At 46.6% G+C, this 20,535-nt stretch overlaps 1 protein-coding gene across 3 annotated transcripts; it reads left to right on the top strand.

Moving 5' to 3' along the window:
• The first annotated feature begins 953 nt into the window (after positions 1-953).
• On the top strand, positions 954-14,203 carry MRPL52 (mitochondrial ribosomal protein L52). Of its 3 annotated transcripts, none has more exons than XM_083377836.1 (5): positions 954-1,080; positions 4,689-4,764; positions 8,391-8,458; positions 11,836-11,900; positions 13,962-14,203. In XM_083377836.1, exons 1-5 carry the CDS (start codon positions 1,053-1,055, stop codon positions 14,094-14,096), a joined length of 372 nt encoding a protein of 123 aa, XP_083233962.1. In that variant the 5' UTR covers positions 954-1,052; the 3' UTR covers positions 14,097-14,203. The 3 variants fall into 3 exon arrangements, with proteins under 3 accessions (XP_083233962.1, XP_083233964.1, XP_083233963.1); XM_083377838.1 differs by lacking the exon at positions 954-1,080 and adding an exon at positions 1,991-2,009; XM_083377837.1 differs by lacking the exon at positions 954-1,080 and adding an exon at positions 4,421-4,494.
• The last annotated feature ends 6,332 nt before the right edge of the window (positions 14,204-20,535 follow it).

Genomic DNA, 20,535 nt, shown 5'->3' with positions numbered 1-20,535 from the left:
TTTTCTTGAAAAAAAAAAAGAGAAGAAAGTGAAGTATGTGAGGCCTTTTCCCATCTGACACTCTGGGGCTGGGCAAATGATCCACCTCGCATCCCATTATTCCCAGCTGGCACTGTCTAGACCCGATGGGGAGGAATGGAGAGCGCCCGGTTGGGGAAGACTGGTTAAGAGAAAGGAGCTAATTTATTCCTCGGTCACTTGCATCAATCTGGGCCTCCCTCGGCCATCCGAACAGGCGGAATCCCAGATGACTGTTTACATCGTCGCCAAGGGCAACGGCTTCCTTAGCAACCAGCATCCAAGATGGCGCCAGGGAACCTAGGGACCGTTTGGAAAATGGCCGAGACGCCCTTTCCGCCCCTAGGAAACATGGCCGCCAGAATGCTCTGAAACGTCACGAACGCTACATTGGAACCTCGGCGGGGCCTTTCTTAGAAGTGTGATGTTTTCCTCAAAGTAACGAATAGATGGCAATTTAGTGGCTATTATTGTTTATGCGAACAAGGTAGGCAACCTTGGCTCTTTTATGACTCGTGGACTTCAACTCCCAGAATTCCTGAGCCAGCTCAGGAATTCTGGGAGTTGAAGTCCACGAGTCATAAAAGAGCCAAGATTGCTTAGCCCTGCCGTAGGCGAATAAGGACGCCTCATCCAAGATGGAAGCGGATCTCCCTTTCCGTTTGCAAAATGGAGTCTGATTTTGCTTCCGGGTCACGCACACCCAAGTCCTCTTAACGCCTGGGCCGAAAATGGCGGCTCTCGCAGACGAATGGACGCAATCAACAGCCGGACAATACAATCCGCGTCGTTTTCCAAATGCCACCCAGCGGTGGTCTCCGGAGAGTAGCTCCAGCGGACGCCTCGACGCTTCGCCCCTATCCAATGTTCTGCCCTTTTCCTGCGAGACGTTCTACATCCGTACAAACATGGCGCCTCCCAGTCAACCGGATGAGGCGGAACTTCCGTTTGGACGATCCAAAAATGGCGCCTCCAGGGCAGGTTTGAACCGTGCACAGTCGGCAAACGAGCACCGCGCAACTCGGGTCTTCTGAATGGCGCTTCCAGTGACCCCGAGCCTGGGTATGGACCTCTTGGAGGCGGGAACGAGCGTGTGCGCACGGGCAAAAACGCGTGTCGAGAGAACGAATGGCTTATTTTGCTTTTGCCGGGGTCGGTTGCGTTGGTTTCAATAGGGCTGGCTTGGGAGGAGATGTGCGGAGACCCAGGTTGCAAAAAGGGATCCTGCCCAACTAACTATCCACTCCTAATATTCCCAGACATTTGAAGGACACCCTCCAGGGAAGACTGACCTCAAATTCCTAATTCAGAAAGGTCCAAATTGCACTATAAGCCCCGCGATGGCCCTATTGAGCAGTAAATGGGGTGGAGGGGGGGGGTTGGCTAATGAATTAACTGATATCCAGCCCGTTTTGTGGGTGACCGGAACTGCATTTTTCCAACCCCAGCAACTTTAAGACGGGTGGACTTCAACTCCCAGGATTCCCCAGGCAGCACAGCTAGCTGGGGAATTCTGGGAGTTGAAGTCCATCTGTCTTAAAAGTTGGCAAAGTTGAGAAACAGAAGGGTGAAGGGTCAAAATATGCCCCCTTAACACTGACAGATCTATTGCAACAGTACAGGTAATCGACTTTCAACAGAGGATGGGATGGAATGGGATCTTGGAGGTCTTCTAGTCTAGCCCCCTGCTCAAGCAGGAGAGCCTATATAGCACCATCTCAGGCAGGTGATTGTCTAGTCTCTTCTTAAAAATCTCCAGTGTTGCAGCGCCCACGATTCCTGGTGGCAAGCTGTTCCACTGGTTGATTATCCTCACTGTCAGGAAGTTTCTCCTTGATTCCACGTTGCTTCTTTCCTTGACCAGTTTCCAACCATTGTTTCTCGTGCTTCCCTCTGGGTACTTTGGTAAACAGTCTGACCCCCTCTGCCTTGTGGCAGCCCCTCAGATACTGGAATCCATTTGAAGTTACCATGGCGCTGAAAAAAGTGACGTATGACCATTTCTCACCCTAATGGCTGTTGCAGCATTTCCATGGCCAAGTGTTCAAAATTTGGAGGCCTCATATTTATGACGGTTCTGACAAAGTCAATGGGGAAGTCTGATTCACTTAACCGTGTTAACTAACTTGAGAGCTGCAGTGATTCACTTAGCAACTGTGGCAAGAAAGGTTGTAAAATGGGGCAAAACTCGCTTAACAAATGTCTTACTTTTGGGGAGTCAAGCTATTCTCCAAGCGCCTGAAGGCAGGACAAGAAGCAACAGATGGAAACTGACCAAAGAGAGAAGCAACCTAGAACTGAGGAGAAACTTCCTGACAGTGAGAACAATTAATCATTGAACAACCTGCCTCCAGAAGCGGTGAATGCTCCAACACTGGAAGTTTTTAAGAAGAGACTGGACAGCCTGAGCAGGGGGTTGGACTGGATGACCTCCAAGGTCCCTTCCAAATTTACTATTGTGATTATGACTTAGCAACAGAAAATTTGGGCTCAATTGTGGTCGCAGGTCAAGGACTAATTGTAGTAGGTTCCCCCCCCCCTTGCAAAGCACATCCAGAATTTATAAGGCTGTACATCTATACACAATGCAATTGACCCGGGGGAGGGGGGAAGAGTATGTTTTTTGTCTTTTTTTTAATTCACATTTTCTTCAATATTTTTGTTTAGTTTTGTTTCATTTCTGTTTAATTTTTTTTCTTTGGGATTTTGGATTTTAATATATATTTTTTTTAATTCAGTAACATTTCAGGATCCAAGCCGGATGGTATATGCAGTTCAGTTGCCAAACATCCGAATTTTGATCATAAGTCGCTTTTTTTCAGTGTCGTCGTAACTTCGAATGATCACCAAATGAACTGCTATAAGTCGACCACCCGTATTTTATGGATTGCAACGATTAATAAAATTGTTTTTAAAAAAGGGGAAAAAATGCACGCAACGGAAGGCTTCTGGGAAGCAAACCCCACACTAATTCTAGTAACCTTGCTTCCACTCTTGCGGTGCTCATTGTTACATTTTAGCTCCCGTTTTTTCCTCTGATTCTTTCTCTACTACTCACTCAGCCTGGAGAACACCTCGGTTAATACATTCTTAACCACCTGGAGGCAGTGCAGGACTGGTTTCATGCTGTTTGAAACTTATCAAATATATGTAGCCATAATATTGTAGCTACATACACCTGATGAAGTCCAAAGGGAATATGTTTTAATATGTTCTTTAGTATGTTTAATATGTTCTTAATTACTGTTTTAAACTTGGGCATAATATTTAATCGTTTTTTAACTTTTGTATTCCGTTTTTATATTTATTGCCCTGTACACCGCCCTGAGTCCTTCCGGAGAAGGGCAGTATAAATAAATAAATAAATAAATAAATAAATAAATAAATAAATAAATAAATAAATAAATAAAACTAGTTGTGTATTGCCTCCTTACAGTCAATATATGATTTTTTTTTTTAAAAAAAAAAACCACCCAGGAGATACACTGTCTAAAAATCAAGAAATGTCCTTCCCCAACAGGAGTGAAAGATAACCTGGTACCTTGTTAAATAAAACTTAATAGAACATCTCTTTCCTTCCTTCCCTCTCTTTCTTTCTTTCTCTTTCTTTCTTTCCTTGCTTCCTTCCTTCTGCTTTCCTCTTCCTGATTTCTTTTCTTTCCTCCCTCCCTCTTCCCTTCTTCTTTCCCCTTCTCTCTCTCTTTCTTTTTTTCTCTTTCCTTCCTTCCTTTCTGCTTTACCCTTCTCTTCCTTTTTTCTTCCCTTTCCTCCCTCCCTCTTCTTCCCTTCCTTCTTTCCCCTTCTCTCTTTTTTTCTTTCTTTCCTTGCTTCCTTCCTTTCTCCTTTCCCCTTCTCTTCCTTTTTTCTTTCCTTGGCACTCTCTCTCTCTCTCACTCTCACTTTCTTTCCTTCATATTTCTTAACCACCCATTCCTTTCAGAGATGGGATCTGGGCAGTGTGCAATATAATCAGTAAAATTAACATTAAAATAAAAAAATGTTAATTATTAATTAATAGTTAATAATCCATACCTCTCGGAAAGCAGATGAAAAAGGAACACAGGCTTTGTACATCGTTTTTAAAGTTCATCTCAGCTAGTAGGAGTTTTCTAAGTCTTTGGCTTTACAAGGTTCCCCCGCACACGCGTGCTAGTCGTTTCCGACTCTAGGGGCCGGTGCTCATCTCCGTTTCAAAGCCGAAGAGCCAGCGCTTGTCCGAGGACATCGCCGTGGTCATGTGGCCGGCATGACTAGACGCCAAAGGCGCACGGAACGCTGTTACCTTCCCACCGGAGTGGTCCCTATTTTTCTACTTCCATTTTTACGTGCTTTCGAACTGCTAGGTTAGCAGAAGCTGGGACGAGTAACAGGCGCTCACTCTGTTACGTGGCACTCGGGATTCGACCTGCCAAACTGCCGACCTTCTGATCGACAAGCTCAGCGTCCTAACCCACTGAGCCACCGCGTCCCTTTTGTGTATGTGTGTGTGTATCTATCTATCTGTCTGTCTGTCTGTCTGTCTGTCTATCTATCTATCTATCTATTTATCTATCTATCTATCTATCTATCTATCTATCTATCTATCTAAGAGAGAGGGGGGGGGGGGTTAAATGGTTTGCCAAGGACACCAGTTCAGCCATGCGTTTTCTGTCTGGTTTCTCACCCTGTAGGATCCCAGCTTGTGAAATTGGCGCGGAGTTTCCATTGCAGTACCATGAAACTTGCCGGAAGTAAATGGAGAGCAAAGTGAGTGCTATCTATCTATCTATCTATCTATCTATCTATCTATCTATCTATCTATCATATATGTCTATCATTTATCATCTACCATCTATATCTATCCATCTATCATTTATCATCTACCATCTGTATTATCTATATCTATCATCTATCCATCTATCATTTATCATCTGTCATCTATATCTATTATCTATGTCTATCTGTCTATCATCTATCTTTTTATCTATCCTCTATATCCAGGTAGTCCTCGAGTTATGACCACAATTGAGCTCAGAATTTATGTTGCTAAGTGTGTCACTTGTTAAGTGAGTTTGGTCCCATTTTATGTCTTTTCGAGCCACTTTTGGGAAGTGAATCCCTGCAGTTGTTAAATTAGTCACATGGTGGTTAAGTGAATCTGGCTTTCCTCATTGGCTTTGCTCGTCTGAAGGTCGCAAAAGGGGATCACACGACTCCAGGACGCTGCGACCGTCCTAAGTATGAACCTGTTCTTAAGCATCCAAATGTAAATCATGTGACCGTGGGGGGATGCCACAACAGTCATAAGTATGAAACATGGTCATGTCACTTTTTCCGGTGCTGTGGTAACTTCGAATATTCACTAAATGAACTGTTGTAAGTTGAGGACTACATCTATCTATCTACCTACCTACCTACCTATCTATCTATCTATCTATCTATCTATCTATCTATCTATCTATCTATCTATCTTTTATTGTTTGTAATAAATTGCCTCAGCTAGAGGCAATTCTAGGCTCCTTTCATTCAACAAAAGTAACACCATAAAACATTAAAACGGTAAATAGTCCCAGTGAAATTAAGTTAGGAACTAACAAAGATGAGGGAAAGGAAGGGGGCCAGGATGCCCTTGGGCAGGGGTGTCAAACTCAATTTCATTGAGGGCCGCATCAGCATTGCGGTTGCCCTCAAGGGGCTGGGTGGGTGTGGCCTACTGGGTGGGCGTGGCTAGAGTGCGTATGGCCTACTGGGTGGGCGTGGCCAGCTCTACATCATTGGCATCAAGGGTGCCTATGGGGGCCTGGGCAGGAGTGGGACAGATCTGGCAGAAGGAGGGTGTCTGGGCCAGGGCCAAGGCAGTGGGGGCCGTTCCCTCACTGTTTCCAGGATGGCTTCGCGGGCCGCATGAAACCACTTTGCGGGCCGGATCTGGGCCCCGGGCCTTGTGTTTGACATGTCTGCCCTTGGGGCGAAAGAGGTGGGGTCTTATTTGAGTCCAGTGGCGTCCTCGGTGCTCTCCGAGGTGGATTGTTTTTCTCTCGCAGACGTTTCACTACCATACTAGGTAACCTGTTCAGGGTTAACGCAAGATTAAACAAGGAGGAAACAACCCAGCTCAGAGAACATCGTGTAGACATTTCATGACCCAACTAAGGCAGAATCATCAGTGCTAGTAGGGAGGGGGTTCTGTGTGAAGGAGGAGGAGGAGGAGGACTGTGGGGTCCTTGGTGCTCTCTGAGCTTGATGGGGGTTTTTTGCAGATATTTCATGACCCAACTAGGGAGCATCATCAGTGCTAGAAGGGAATGGGATTTGTCAGGAGGAGGAGGAGGAGGACTGTGGGGCCCTTGCTGTTCTCAGCTTGATTGTTTTTCTCTCGCAGACGTTCCACTACCATACTAGGTAACCTTCTCAGGGCTAGCGCAAGATTAAACACGGGGGAAACAACCCAGCTCAGAGAGCAGCAAAGACCCCCCCCCCCAACATTCAACCCTGAGCTACAGATAGTCTCTTCTGTTGTTATCTTACTCCAGTAACTCCCTTCAGAATGACACGTCCCATTGGGGCCCTGGAATGATGGGCAGTACCAGGTCTTGTGGCCCTTGTGGAAGGCCAAAAGGACGGGTCGGGTTTCTCCTCAGGGGACGAGATGCTCCAGAAGGTAGGAGCCACAGCAGAAAAGGCTCTTTTCCTTGACCCAAGGGTTCTGCAACGTGCCCGTCATGGGTAGGGTGTGCCAATCCCATTGGAGTGAGACGGTCCTTAGCTGGAGGGAATGGATGGAAACGAATCAAGGGAGAGAACCAACCTGGAACGAAGGAGAAATTTCCCTACAGGCAGAACAAGAACAATTAAATCAGTAGGACAAGCGGAGGTGGTTAGCAGCATCAGGTTTCTCGGTGTGCAGCTGTTAGGGCTAACTTGGTCGCTCAACAGCAGTGCCTGCATTTCCTGCACCGCATGAGAAAAAGCACATCTTCCTTCTCCTGTCCTTGCCACACTCTGCGGAGGGACGATCGAGAGCATCCGGTCGTATTGCATTGCCGTCTGGTTTGGGAGCCTTCCCAGCTTCGGACAGGAAGGGGGTGCTGAGAGTGGTGAGGACAGCAGAAAAGATCATTGGCAGTTCCCTCCCTTCCATCCAGGACGTGGCACATAAGCGTTGCTTGAGCAGGGTCCGCAAGATTGTCTGGGACGCTACACACCCTCTCCGTGGCCTGTTTTCCTTGTTAGTTCCTGGGAGGGGGCTCCGTGGTCTCCAAAGCAGAATGTCCAAATTCAGTCACAGTTTTCATTCCATACAGTAGCAACAAAGATGATTGGGGGACTGGAGGCTAAAACATATAGGGAACAGTTGCTGGAATTGGGTATGTGTAGTTTAACGAAGAGAAGGGTGAGGGGTGATATGATAGCAGTGTTCCAATATCTCAGGGGCTGCCCCAAAGAAGAGGGAGTCAAGCTATTCTCCAAAGCACCTGAAGGCAGGACAAGAAGCAATGGATGGAAACTAGTCAAGGAGAGAAGCAACCTAGAACTAAGGAGAAACTTCCTTACAGTTAGAACAATTAACTAGTGGAACAACCTGCCTCCAGAAGTGGTGAATGCTGGAAATAGTCTCTTCTGTTAAAAACACTGGAAGTTTTTAAGAAGAGACTGGACAGCCATTTGCCTGAAATGGTACAGGGTTTCCTGCCTGAGCAGGGGGTTTGACTAGATGACCTCCAAGGTCCCTTCCAACAACAACAACAACAACTTCTTCTTCTTCTTCTTCTTCTTCTTCTTATTATTATTATTATTATTATTATTATTATTATTATTATTATTATTATTATTATTATTCTGCTATGTATTCGGTGATTAATATTTATATGTTATTTACAGGCAAGGGTGTAGGTCTGTACATATGTTGTATATAGCATGTTTGCATGTGTGTTACGTACATGTACACTTTTGAGAGCAGGCAACAGGAATTCATTTTTAATGTGTGCCAGTGTGCCCACAGTAAAAAAACAAAAAAAATGACAGTAAAGCTTATCTAATCTTATCTCAACTTGCTTCCAGAAGGAAGTTGTGGTTACTCCAACACTGGAGGTTTTTAAGAAGAGACTGGACAAGCATTTATCTGAAATGGTATAGGATAGGTTTTCCTGCTTGAGAAGGGGGTTGGACTAGAAGACCTCCAGGGTCCCTTCTGACTATTTTGCAGTTTGCCATGTAGGAAATTGGAAGATGGGAGCTGTTGTGGGGGAGGGGTGTTCAGACCTGAGCAGGCGTGCCAAGCAAAATATTATTTACATTATCGGTAAAGGCAGAATCAAATCCCTTTCATCTGTTAGCAATCGGTTTAATTTCCGAGAGCCGAACAAAACAATTTTGCCTTTTTTTTTCCCCAGGCACGGTCTCCCTATAAATCCAACAGATCGCGGTCCGACCACCGACTTTCCAGATTGGTCTTTTGCTGGTAAATAAACAAACCAGGATGGGGGGGGGAATGCATTATCTATTGATATTTATACAGCTTTTTTATGCCAGAGCCCCTTAAAGCAACCTGCAAGACGAAAGCAAAATAATAAAAATAAAATTTAATTTAATTTAATTTAATTTTAATTCCATTTATATCCCGCCCTTTCTCCGAAGACTCAGGGCGGCTTACAAGCTTAGCAGTAGCCTTCATTCTATGTAGAATGAAGCCAAGCCCCTTTCAGACACTGTTTCAGGAAACAAATGATCACCTTCAAAAAGGATTTAAAAAGGTAAAGGTTCCCCCGCACATGCGTGCTAGTCGTTTCCAGCTCTAGGGGCCGGTGCTCATCTCCCTTTCAAAGCCGAAGAGCCAGCGCTTGTCCAAGGACGTCTCCGTGGTCCTGTGGCCGGCATGACTAGACGCCAAAGGCGCACAGAACGCTGTTACCTTCCCACCGGAGTGGTCCCTATTTTTCTACTTGCATTTTTTTTATGTGCTTTTGAACTGCTAGGTGGCTCAGTGGGTTAGGACGCTGAGCTTGTCGATCAGAAGGTCAGCAGTGTGGCGGGTCGAATCCCGAGTGCCGCGTAACAGAGTGAGCGCCTGTGACTCGTCCCAGCTTCTGCCAACCTAGCAGTTCCAAAAGGATAATCGTGTGGAATTCAGTGGCCAGCTGATTGACCAGGGCCTTGCGGGCGACGGGGAGTTCCAGCTGTATTAAAATGGTTGCGTAGCCCAATTTAAACGGCTGGTCGTCACTTTTCAAGCTCTGAAAGGCCTGGATACATCCGAGAATGTCCTGTCAGATTTTATATCTTCTGTGCCAGTGCTGCTAGCATCGGATGTTCTTGCTTGACAACGTAGGGAGATGTAGCCTCCCTTTAACTGGTATATTACTTTTAGAGTTAGAATTAGTGGACGCTGGGCGGAAGTAGGGAGAATGTATCTCAAGACAGTTTGTAATAAGAGAAGATAAGAATTTGGCGGGAGGGAAAGTTCGCATTTTAAACTAATTGGAGAATGTGATTTATGACGTTGAATGAAGGGAGGGAATTGTGCTTGATACGATGTGTTCAGGGGAGGAGAATTCAGATCTTAGCTTCCAATATGTGCATGCCGAAGCCATGCAACTATATTAAAATATTCTTTAAGGTAAACAGTGCCTTGAAGTTCTTTGAAGTACGGCATTGGTCGGAACCATGAAATCCTTGTCCGGAACTGGTCATCGTGAAAGAGTACAAGTAGTCCTCAATTTACATCCATTCCTTTAGCGACCACTTAAAGTTATCGACAGCTCGGAAAGAAAAGTGACTTAGCACGGTTTTTGACACTTGGCGGTTTGCAGCGCCCCCGTGGTCACGTGATCAAGATACACCTATGGCTGGAAGCAATGATAAAAAAACATATAGATTTAAAACCAGAGATGTTCTTATTGGGCACGTTACCAAAAATATATAATAAAAGTAATACATATTTAGTTTTACATATATTAACAGCAGCTAGGAGAGTATATGCACAATATTGGAAAAAATGAAGAGACTCCTACAGAGGGGAATATCATTTAAAAAATACTGGAGTGCGCAGAAATCGATGAGTTAACATTAAAAATTAAAGAAAAAGAAGAAACAGTACTTTATGACATGGGATTTGTTTTACCAATGGTTAACTGACAGAAACAGAGGTTAGAAAGTTGGAAATATGAGAAAATGTGGATTGTATAGCGGATTAGTAAATATTCTGATTGTTATTCAGTTAATGTCAGTGTGGAAAATACTGTTTTTAACAATATGACTGCTGTTTCCTAGTACATGATTGTATTTGGATAAGATTCCTATGAATGTGAAGATTATTATATTCGAATATTTTAATACCTAGACAACACACTGTTCAACACAGAAATGGAATTTTTAATATAATGATAATAATAATGATAATAATATCAGCCACTTGGCAACTGGCATGTATTTATGATGGTTGCAGTGTCTCGTTGTCTCACTTAGCAACAGAACATTTGGGCTCAATTGTCATAAAGGTAAAGGTTCCCCCGCACATGCATGCTAGTCGTTTCCGACTCTAGGGGCCGGTGCTCATCTCCGTTTCAAAGCCGAAGAGCCAGCGCTTGTCCGAGGACGTCTCCGTGGTCATGTGGCTGACATGACTAGATGCCAAAGGCGCACGGAACGCTGTTACCTTCCCACCGTAGTGGTCCCTATTTTTCTACATTTTTACGTGCTTTTGAACTGCTAGGTTGGCAGAAGCTGGGACGAGTAACAGGCGCTCACTCTGTTACGCGGCACTCGGGATTCGAAGTGCCAAACTGCCGACCATACAAGCTCAAGTGTCCTAACCCACTGAGCCACTGCGTCCCCTATTCAATTGTCATGTTGTTGTTGTTAGTTGCGAAGTCGTGTCCGACCCATCGCGACCCTATGGACAATGTTCCTCCAGGCCTTCCTGTCCTCTACCATCTTCTGGAGTCCATTTAAGCTCACGCCTACTGTCATAAGCAGCCATAAATAACAATAACCAGAGTTGGAAGGGACCTGGGAGGTCTTCTAGTCCAACCCCCTGCTCAGGCAGGAAAACCCTAGACCATTTCAGACCAACGGTTGTCCAGTCTCTTCTTAAAAACTTCCAGTGTTGGAGCACTCACCAATTCTGCTGGCAAGCCGTTCTCATCTCCTTACAGTCTGGGTCAGTTGCCAGGAGCCCAAAATAAATCCTGGAATTGGGGGATGTCTAGTTTAACGAAAGGAAGGACTAGGGAACGACAGGATAGCCAGCTTCCGATATCTGAAGGTCTGCTCCAAAGAAGAGGGAGTCAAGCTAGACTCCAAAGGGCCAGAAAAGCAGGACAAGAAACAGATCAAGGAGAGAAGCAACTTAAAACTAAAGAGGAATTTCCCGACAGCGAGGACAATTAACCAGTGGAACAACAGCTTGCCTCCAGAAGTTGCGGCTGCCCCGTAACTGGAGGTTTTGAAGAAGAGACCGGACAACCCATTTGTCCGAAACGGTATAGGCTCCCTTGCCTGAGCAGTGGGGTTGGACTAGAAGACCTCCAAGGTCCCTTCCAACTCTGTACAATCTGTGACCGCAGGGGGCAGGATGTCAGAATTTCAAAACTGGGCTGCCATTCCCCTTTTTCAGGGTCCGCCATAACTTCAGATGGTCTTTTTAAGTAACCGGTGATAAGTCGGGGACTCCCTGTACTTCCGCAACTGTTAGAAGAATCGCCCCGGGCAATCTCAGGAAATCTGCTTGAAGTCCGTGTTCCAGCTGCTGCCTGGCGCAGATGTGTGAACACTGAGAACAGCAGCCTGCATCTTTAATAATGTATATTTCTTTTTTCCCCCACCCCTCTCCCCCGGCAGATGGCAGGCCGGCCCCTCCCATGTCAGGCCAACTCCGAAGACAGGAAAAAAACCGGGAGATTGTGGTAAGTACCCGTTCTCACAGCCTCTCTCTCTGTCTCTCTCTCTGTCTCTCTCTCTCTCACACACACACACACACACACCCCAACTGGTGTCTGTGTCCATGTCTTATAAATCCCGAGGTGTTTTTTTCAGGAGGCAACTGGCCTTTCGTGTTTTTCTTCGAAGACCACCCGGCTGAATAGAGTAACAAGAGTTGGAAGGGACCTTGTGGGTCATCTAGTCCAACCCCACACACACACACAAGCAGGAAACGCCTACACCATTCCTGACAGATGGCAGTCCGTTCTCTTCTTGAAAGCTTCCAGCGATGAAGCTCTCACCATTTCTGTTCCTCTGCTTGCATGTTCTCACGGTCAGAAAATTTCTCCTTGTTTCTAGGTTGAATCTCTCCTTGATCAGTTTCCATCCGTTAGTCCTTGTCTGGCCTTTGGGGTGCTTTGGGAAATAGGTTGATTCTCCTCCTCTCTGTGGCAGCCCTTCAAGTATTGGAACTCTGCTATCATGTCTCCCCTGGTCCTTCTCTTCACTAGACTAGCCATGCCCAGTTCCAGCAACCGTTTTTCATATGTTCTTGCAACTGTCCTTCATATGGTCCCCAGCCTTTTGGGTACCAGGGACCGGTTCCACAGAGCGGGGTTTTTCCACGGACCGGAGAGTGTGTGGTTTTGTGTGCTGTCTGCATCCGGCGGATGGGGCTTTGCTTGTTGGTGCGGACCGGTTGCTGCCATGCTTAAATAGGAGCCAACAGTGTGCTGCAGCTGCCAAAAAAGCCAACACAATTCTAGGCTGCATTAACAGGGATAGATTCAAGATCACGTGAAGTGTTAATACCACTTTACAAGGCCTTGGTAAGGCCACACTTGGAATACTGCATCCAGTTTTGGTCGTCACAATATAAAAAAGATGTTGAGACTCTGGAAAGAGTGCAGCGAAGAGCAACAAAGATGATTAGGGGACTGGGGGCTAAAATATATAGGGAACGGCTGCTGGAATTGGGTATGTGTAGTTTAATGAAGAGAAGGGCGAGGGGTGACATGACAGCAATTTTCCAATATCTCAGGGGTTGCGACAAAGAAGAGGCAGTCAAGCTACTCTCCAAAGCACCCGCAGACAGGACAAGAAGTAACGGATGGAAACTAATCAAGGAGAGAAGCAACCTGGAACTAAGGACAGTTAAATCAGTGGAACAACCTGCCTCCAGAAGCTGTGAATGCTCCAGCACTGGAAGTTTTTAAGAAGAGACTGGACAGCCATTTGTCTGAAATGGTATAGGTTTCCTGCCTGAGCAGGGGGTTGGACTAGATGATCTGCAAGGTCCTTCCAAAATAATAATAATAATAAAAAAATAAAAATAATAAAAAGTTGGAAGGGACCTTGGAGGTCTTCTAGTCCAACCCCCTGCTGAGGCAGGAAACCCTATGCCATTTCAGACAAATGGCTGTCCCGTCTCTTCTTAAAAATTTCCAGTGTTGGAGCATTCCCAGCTTCTGGAGGCAGGTGGTTCCACTGGTTAATTGTTCTCACTGTCAGGAAATTTCTCCTTAGTTCTAGGTGGCTTCTCTCTTTGGTTAGTTTCCATCCGTTGCTTCTTGTCCTGCCTTCAGGAGCTTTGGAGAATAGCTTGACTCCCTCTTCTTTGGGGCAGCCCCTGAGATACTGGAATAACTGCTCTGTGGTCACGTGGCCGGCATGAGTAGACGCCAAAGGCGCACGGAACGCTGTTACCTTCCCACCGTAGTGGTCCCTATTTTTCTACTTGCATTTTTATGTGCTTTCGAACTGCTAGGTTGGCAGAAGCTGGGACGAGTAACAGGCGCTCACTCTGCTACGCGGCACTCGGGATTCGACCCGCCAAACTGCCGACCTTCTGATCGACAGGCTCAGCGTCCTAACCCACTGAGCCACCGCGTCCCTGTTTCATTAAACTAGACGTCCCCAATTCCTGCAACCGTTCTTCGTATGTTTTAGCCTCCAGTCCCCTGGAGGGGGAGCATGCGAAGCACATCTCCCCAGCCTGTTTAGCGTCCCTTTTAACATCCCTTCTCTGATTTTTGGACTTTCAGAGGCGCATAGCCCAGCTCTCATCGGAACTAGACCACGGAATGAAAAAGTGGGAAGCTAAAATAGAAAAACAGAAAGAAGATCAAGAAGAGAAGCGACGCAAGAGACTTCAGCCGAAAGGAGTCACCCTCCAGTAGCTCCCGAAATAATGGCTTTTCCTTCCTGTGTAATCTCAAGCTTCAGTAATGAATAATAATAATAATTTGATAAATCTATGTATATATTAAATCTATATCTAGGTAGAAATCTATCTTTGGGTAATGAATGTATAAATATACAAATGAAAATCGGTTGCAGGAATTGGGTACGGCCAGTCTAGAGAAAAGGAATTTTTTGGGGGGGGGGAGGGAGAGAACACGATAGCGGTCTTCCGGTATTTGAGGGGCCGCCCCAAAGAAGAGGAGGGGGGGTCCACCTATTCTCCAAAGTGCCTGAAGGCAGGACAAGAAACAAGGGATGGAAACTCATCAAGGAGAGAAGCAACCTGGAACTAAGGAGAAATTTCCTGACCATGAGGACAATTAACCAGTGGAACAGCTGGCCACCAGGAGTTGTAGGTGCGTCACCACTGGATGTTTTTAAGAAAAGACGACGACAGCCACTTGTCTGGAATGGTAAAGAGTCTCCTGCCTGGGCAGGGGGGGGGTGGACTGGAAGACCTCCAAGGTCCCAACCCCCAACTCTCTTATTCTCCTCCCCCGCCCTCCTCCACCTTTTTAAAGAAGAGATTGGACAACCATTTGTCCGGAATGATATAGGGCAGAAGTCTTCAAACTCGGCCCTTTTATGACTCATGGACTTCAACTCCCAGAATTTCTCAGCCAGGCATGCTGGCTGAGGAATTCTGGGAGTTGAAGTCCATGAGTCATAAAAGGGCCGAGTTTGAAGACCCCTCTTGTTTGAGCAGGGGGTTGGACCAGAAGACCTCCCAAGGTCCCTTCCAGATCTCCTCTGACGGAATTCGGAATTCGATGGATGGCTTTTATATTGGAGAGAACTGGGTGGTCGCTGTTTTCTTTCGGCTCATTTTCTCCCTCTTTGTTTATTGATCCAAGTTTGCAAGGGCGTGTGTGCGTCTGCCCTGGCATTTTATCCGCATCGCAAAGCCGTGTGTTCACCAAGGCCCGGCTGCGTAGTTTCAACACGCTGCGTAGTTTCAACACACAGCCGTCACATGCCTTCAATCCAGAGGGTCTTATCTTGCAGAAAGCCTTGCTCTTTTGTTCGTAGGTGGGGAGGAGGACCACAGCGCCCCTTTTTTTTTTAACACATATGCACATCCCAATTTAATCTGCAGTTAAAGGTTGCTAAACCTCTGCGGCAGGGAAAAGGTTCAAGGCTGTATTGGCGAAACAAGTCTTGCCTTCAGGCCTTCTGCGATGTAAACTTTCCAGCAGGAAAGAGTGAGAGCGATTGTTTTTTTAATTATTATTATTATTTTGAACTCCTGCCCTGGAATCAGTTCCCGCGTTCCAACCCCAGATCCCGGCTGCAAGAACAACGGGCCAGGACCACTCAGTCAATCAGAACGGAGCTGGAAGGGACCTTGGAGGTCTTCTAGTCCAGCCCCTTGCTCAAGCAGGAGACCTTACACCAGGGGTAGGCAACCTTGGCTCTTTTGTGACTCGTGGACTTCAACTCCCAGAATTCCTGGCGGGCAGGGGTAGGCAACCTGGGCTCTTTTATGACTCGTGGACTTCAACTCCCAGAATTCCTGAGGCGCCCACGCTGAGGGGAAAGGGAGAGGTTTCCAAGCTGAGCCACGCTGGCTCAGGAATTCTGGGAGTTGAAGTCCACGAGTCATGAAGGGGCCAAAGTTTCCCTCATGCTGGCTCAGGAATTCTGGGAGTTGAAGTCCACGAGTCATGAAGGAGCCAAAGTTTCCCTCATGCTGGCTCAGGAATTCTGGGAGTTGAAGTCCACGAGTCATGAAGGGGCCAAAGTTTCCCTCATGGTGGCTCAGGAATTCTGGGAGTTGAAGTCCACGAGTCATGAAGGGGCCAAAGTTTCCCTCACGCTGGCTCAGGAATTCTGGGAGTTGAAGTCCACGAGTCATAAAAGAGCCAAGGTTGCCTACCCCTGGCCTACACCATTTCAGACAGTTGGCTGTCTGGTCTCTTCTTTAAAAATAGGAGGAGGAGGAGGAGAAGGGAGGGGGCCTTTGGAGGTCTTCTAGTCCAACCCCCCTACCCAAGCAGGAGACCCTATATCAGACATGTCAAACTCGCGACGTCACGTGACATTGCGCAACGTATCGGGACGGTTTGGCCATTGCCGGCAATGGAGTGGGCACAGCTTCTGCATGACGCATCCCAGCCCGTGGGCCGGCAGTTTGACACCCCTGCCCTATACCATTCCAGAAAAGTAGCTGTCCAGTCTCCTCTTAAAAGCCTCCAGTGTTTGGAGCACCCACAATTTCTGGTGGCCAGCTGTTCCACTGGTTAATTGTTCTCACGGTCAGGAAGCTTCTCCTTCGTTCTAGGTTGCTTCTCTCCTCGCTTAGTTTCCATCCGTTGTTTCTCGTCCTGCCTTCAGGCGCTTTGGAGAATCGGTGGAACCCCCCCACACACACTTCCTTGGGGCAGCCCCTCAAATATCAGAAGACTGCCTTGTCTTCCTTTTCTGTAGACTGGCCATACCCAAGTCCTGCAGACGTTCTTCGTCCGTTTTTGTCTCCAGGCCTTTCATCATCTTAGCTGCTCTTCTTGGCACTTTTTCCCCTCAAAGTCTCAACATTACTTTTTTTTTACCGTGCTGACCAAAACTGGATGCAGGATTCCAGGTGTGGCCTTAACGGAGGCTTTATAAAGCAGTAACTCCGGGGCGCCCGGAGAATCGAGGTATCCACAAAAGGTTTAAAAGTTTAAAACATCTTGGCTCCGTGCAGACAAAAGCCCCGGGGGAGAGGCCGAAAAGGGGAGGCTTTGCCAGGAAAGAGATGAATCCAGCTGGCTAAAGGAGGAGAGATTTTGGAAACATTTAGGAAATCCCATCCTGGCTGAAAAATAAAAAAGCAGCAGCCAGATTTGCAGGAATGTGGGATTCTTTTCTGCAGAAGACCCGCCTGAGCTCTCTTTCCATCCATGGGGGGGGGGGGGGTTGTCCCTGTAAACTTCCCCCCCCCCCGCCTGCTCTGGCCCTAGGGAAACTTCTGCCTGCCAGAACTCAAGTCACAAGACCCTATGAAGGAAAATAGGAGCTGGGATGAGGCATGCATTCTTCCCATATCCTAAAGGATCTCTTTTCTTTTCCGCCTCCTTCGGTGCAAAACGACATTTTCCATCCCAGCCTTTTTTTTCCTCACCTGAAAATGAGGAGAAAAAGCTTTGGATTTTTCTTTATTTTTCTGCAGAGGTGATGTGTGTGTGTGTGGGGGGGGGGGGCACACTCAATTTAAATTGATTAAACCCGAAGTTGATGCAAGACACACCATTTCTGCCCTACAATTTGGGCTCAGCCAGGCTGTCCCAAACAGGAGCCTTGCCAGGTTTTCCCCCGTTTAATCCATCCTCGCTGTGGCTCAGCACGATGGGCTTTGTTGCTCCGTCCGTTTGGAAGCCCCCTCCCCCCCCTTCCTGGCCAGCTCCTTCCCACCCACCACCCACCCCACCCCCCCGCTTTTCATCTTTGTGATTCCCTTCCTGTCTCCACCGCTCAACGTCTGGAGCCTAAATGGGCGTTGAGCTTTTTCAATACAGCAACTCTGGATGCCAAATTTAAGCCAGCGGCTTAAATTTGCTGTTGCTTTAAATTTAAATTTTGCTGTTAAATTTAAATGTAAATTTTGCTGTTGCTTTGCTCTTGTTATTTCCATCTTGAATTTTTTTGGCGGGTGTGTGTGTGTGTGTGTGTGTGTGTGGAGGTGGAGAAGATCTGCATGGCTGCCCAGCCCTATAGGATCTTGGTGTGTGTGGGGGTGTGTGTGTGTGGGGTGTAAAACAATCTCTTTGCCCTTTTGCTCCAGCCCTATAGGATCTTGGTGTGTGTGTGTGTGTGTGTGTGTGTGTGTGTGTGTGAAACAATCTCTTTGCCCTTTTGCTTCCCGATTGGTCATTCCCGCCTTGCTAATTCCATCTGTGTTTTGAACACAATTTTTTTTTCCTCCTACAGAAGGAGGGGTGGGGGTGCCTCTGTAATTGCTTCCAGATGTGACAACCGCAAACACAGGGATGAGATCAACGCTGGAGTCTTGAGCTAAGCGCACGAGATCCTCCGCCAGGGTGGCCAAGCCGGGGAGGGGCGAAGTCACACCTCTTGCTGGGACAAGGCCTGTTCAGGTCCCACACGTAAGGGCCAGCTCAGCGCTTCCAGCGGCGGTTCTCTGCTTCGCCCCTCCTTCCTTTTTCCTTCCCCCAAATTTCACCCCAGTTGAGCTCCTGGCTGGTCTTGATGCAGCCCCTGAGCTGAGCAAACGCTCCCCCCCTCCTCCTTCCACCCTCCCCGCCGAATTATCCCTGACTCAGTCGAATTGAGGGCAAAATTGCAGTTGCATCAGCAGAGACAGGATACAGGGGGTGTGTGTCTGTGTCTGTATGTGTGTGTGTGTGTGTCTCACGCATCCATCTCTGGAAACCTGATTTTAAGAAGAAAAAATTAGATGGTACGCTGAGAGAGAAAGAGATGTGTGTCTTCGTGTGTGTGAGAGAGAGAAGGAGACAGATAAGATAATGATTGATAGATGAGAGAGATGAGATAAATAGAAACGTTAGAGATGATAGATTGATATAGATGATAATTAGATGTAGAAGTAGAGATAATGATATAATGATGAGATAGATGATAGACATAAGGGATAATAATTGTTAAGTGTTAGAGATAATGATAGATTGATAGATATACATAATTAGATCTAGGATAGATATAGATTAGATAATGATACTCATAGATGATAATTAGATGTAGCTGTAGATGGGGTAGATGGGATAGATAGATAGATAGATAGATAGATAGATAGATAGATAGATAGATAGATAGATAGATAGATAGATAGATAGATACATGGATGGATGGATGGATGGATGGATGGATGGATGGATGGATGGATGGAAAGACAGATAGATGTGTGAGGCCACATGCAGGCATCCAGCGACCACAATTTATGACTATTTTTCCCAAAAAACAAGGCACCCATTGTGGGGCGTTTGCTTAAAAAGCGCAAAATTTACTTAACCATTATGGTGATTTGCTTAACGACTGCCACATTTCCCATTATTTGCAGGATTCCCATGATCACAATGACTGAGTTTTTTGGCATGTTTTTGGCCAGAAACCCGAGCTCAACTTCCAGTTTCCGGAGAAAAAACTGCCAACAGGTATAATAGGTGCATTGATGGCTCATAAAATCAGGCAGGGTCACAGGGTGACCCGCCACGACTTACGACCATAATCCCAAGACCAATTATAGCCATAAGTCAAGGAATTTTCTGTACGATGCACAAGAAAAAAACACTTTTTCAAGCTTCAGTTCCTTGAACCTGTAGCGAAACTCAAGACCACAGCATCCTGGCCATGTGCGGAGTGCCACGCCAACACAGCTGACTCTCGCCTCACCTCGCTCGCTCACTATATCATCTATCTATCAATCAGCCTCCCTTCCCCTAACACACACGCACAGACACACAAAAAGAAACACACAAACAGAGAACTTCCCAGAATTGTCACATAGCTGTTTTTTTTGCAAAGCAAAATACCAGGAAAAGTTATTTCAAAATAAACATTACACAATAGGATGGAGAAGGATGGCAATTAACCCACGGGACTGCCATCTCATGTTTACAGGGGAAAAAATAGCCTAGTAGTTGTTTGGCTAGAATGGGGGTTGAGCATTTTAGTTCTGAAAAGAAAAAATGGAAGGAGGGAGGGAGGGAAAGAAAGAAAGAGAGAGGAAGGGAGGGAGGGAGGAAAGAAAGGGAAAGAAGGAAGGGGAGGGAGGAAAGGAAAGATAAAAGGAAGAGAAGGAAGGGAGGGAAGGGGGAGGGAGGAAAAGGGAAGAAGGGGAAAGGGAATGAAAGGGAGGAAAAGGAAATAAGGAAGAGAGCAGGGAGGGAGGAAAAGGGAAGAAAGAAAGGAAGGGAAGGGGAAAGAAGGGAAGAGAGGAAAAGGAAAGAAGGAAGAGAGGAGGGAGGGAGGGAGGAAAAGGGAAGAAAAGGGGAAAGGGAAGGAAGGAGGAAAAGGAAAGAAGGAAGAGAAAGGGAAAGAAGGAAGAGAGGAGGGAGGAAAAGGGAAGAAAGAAGGGGAAAGGGAAGGAAAGGGAGGAAAAGGAAAGAAGGATGAGAAAGGGAAAGAAGGAAGAGAGCAGGGAGGGAGGAAGAAAGAAAGGAAGAGAAGGGAAGAGAGGAAAAGGAAAGAAGGAAGAGAAAGGGAAAGGAGGAAGAGAGGAGGGAGGGAGGGAGGAAAAGGGAAGAAAGAAAGGAAGAGAAGGAAAGAAGGGAAGAGAGAAAAGGAAAGAAGGAAGAGAAAGGGAAAGGAGGAAGAGAGGAGGGAGGGAGGGAGGAAAAGGGAAGAAAGAAAGGAAGAGAAGGGGAAAGAAGGGAAGAGAGGAAAAGGAAAGAAGGATGAGAAAGGGAAAGAAGGAAG

This window comes from Vipera ursinii, assembly GCF_947247035.1.
Source record: "Vipera ursinii genome assembly, chromosome: Z".
Lineage (NCBI taxonomy): Eukaryota > Metazoa > Chordata > Lepidosauria > Squamata > Viperidae > Vipera > Vipera ursinii.
This window is presented reverse-complemented; position numbering and strand designations above follow the sequence as displayed.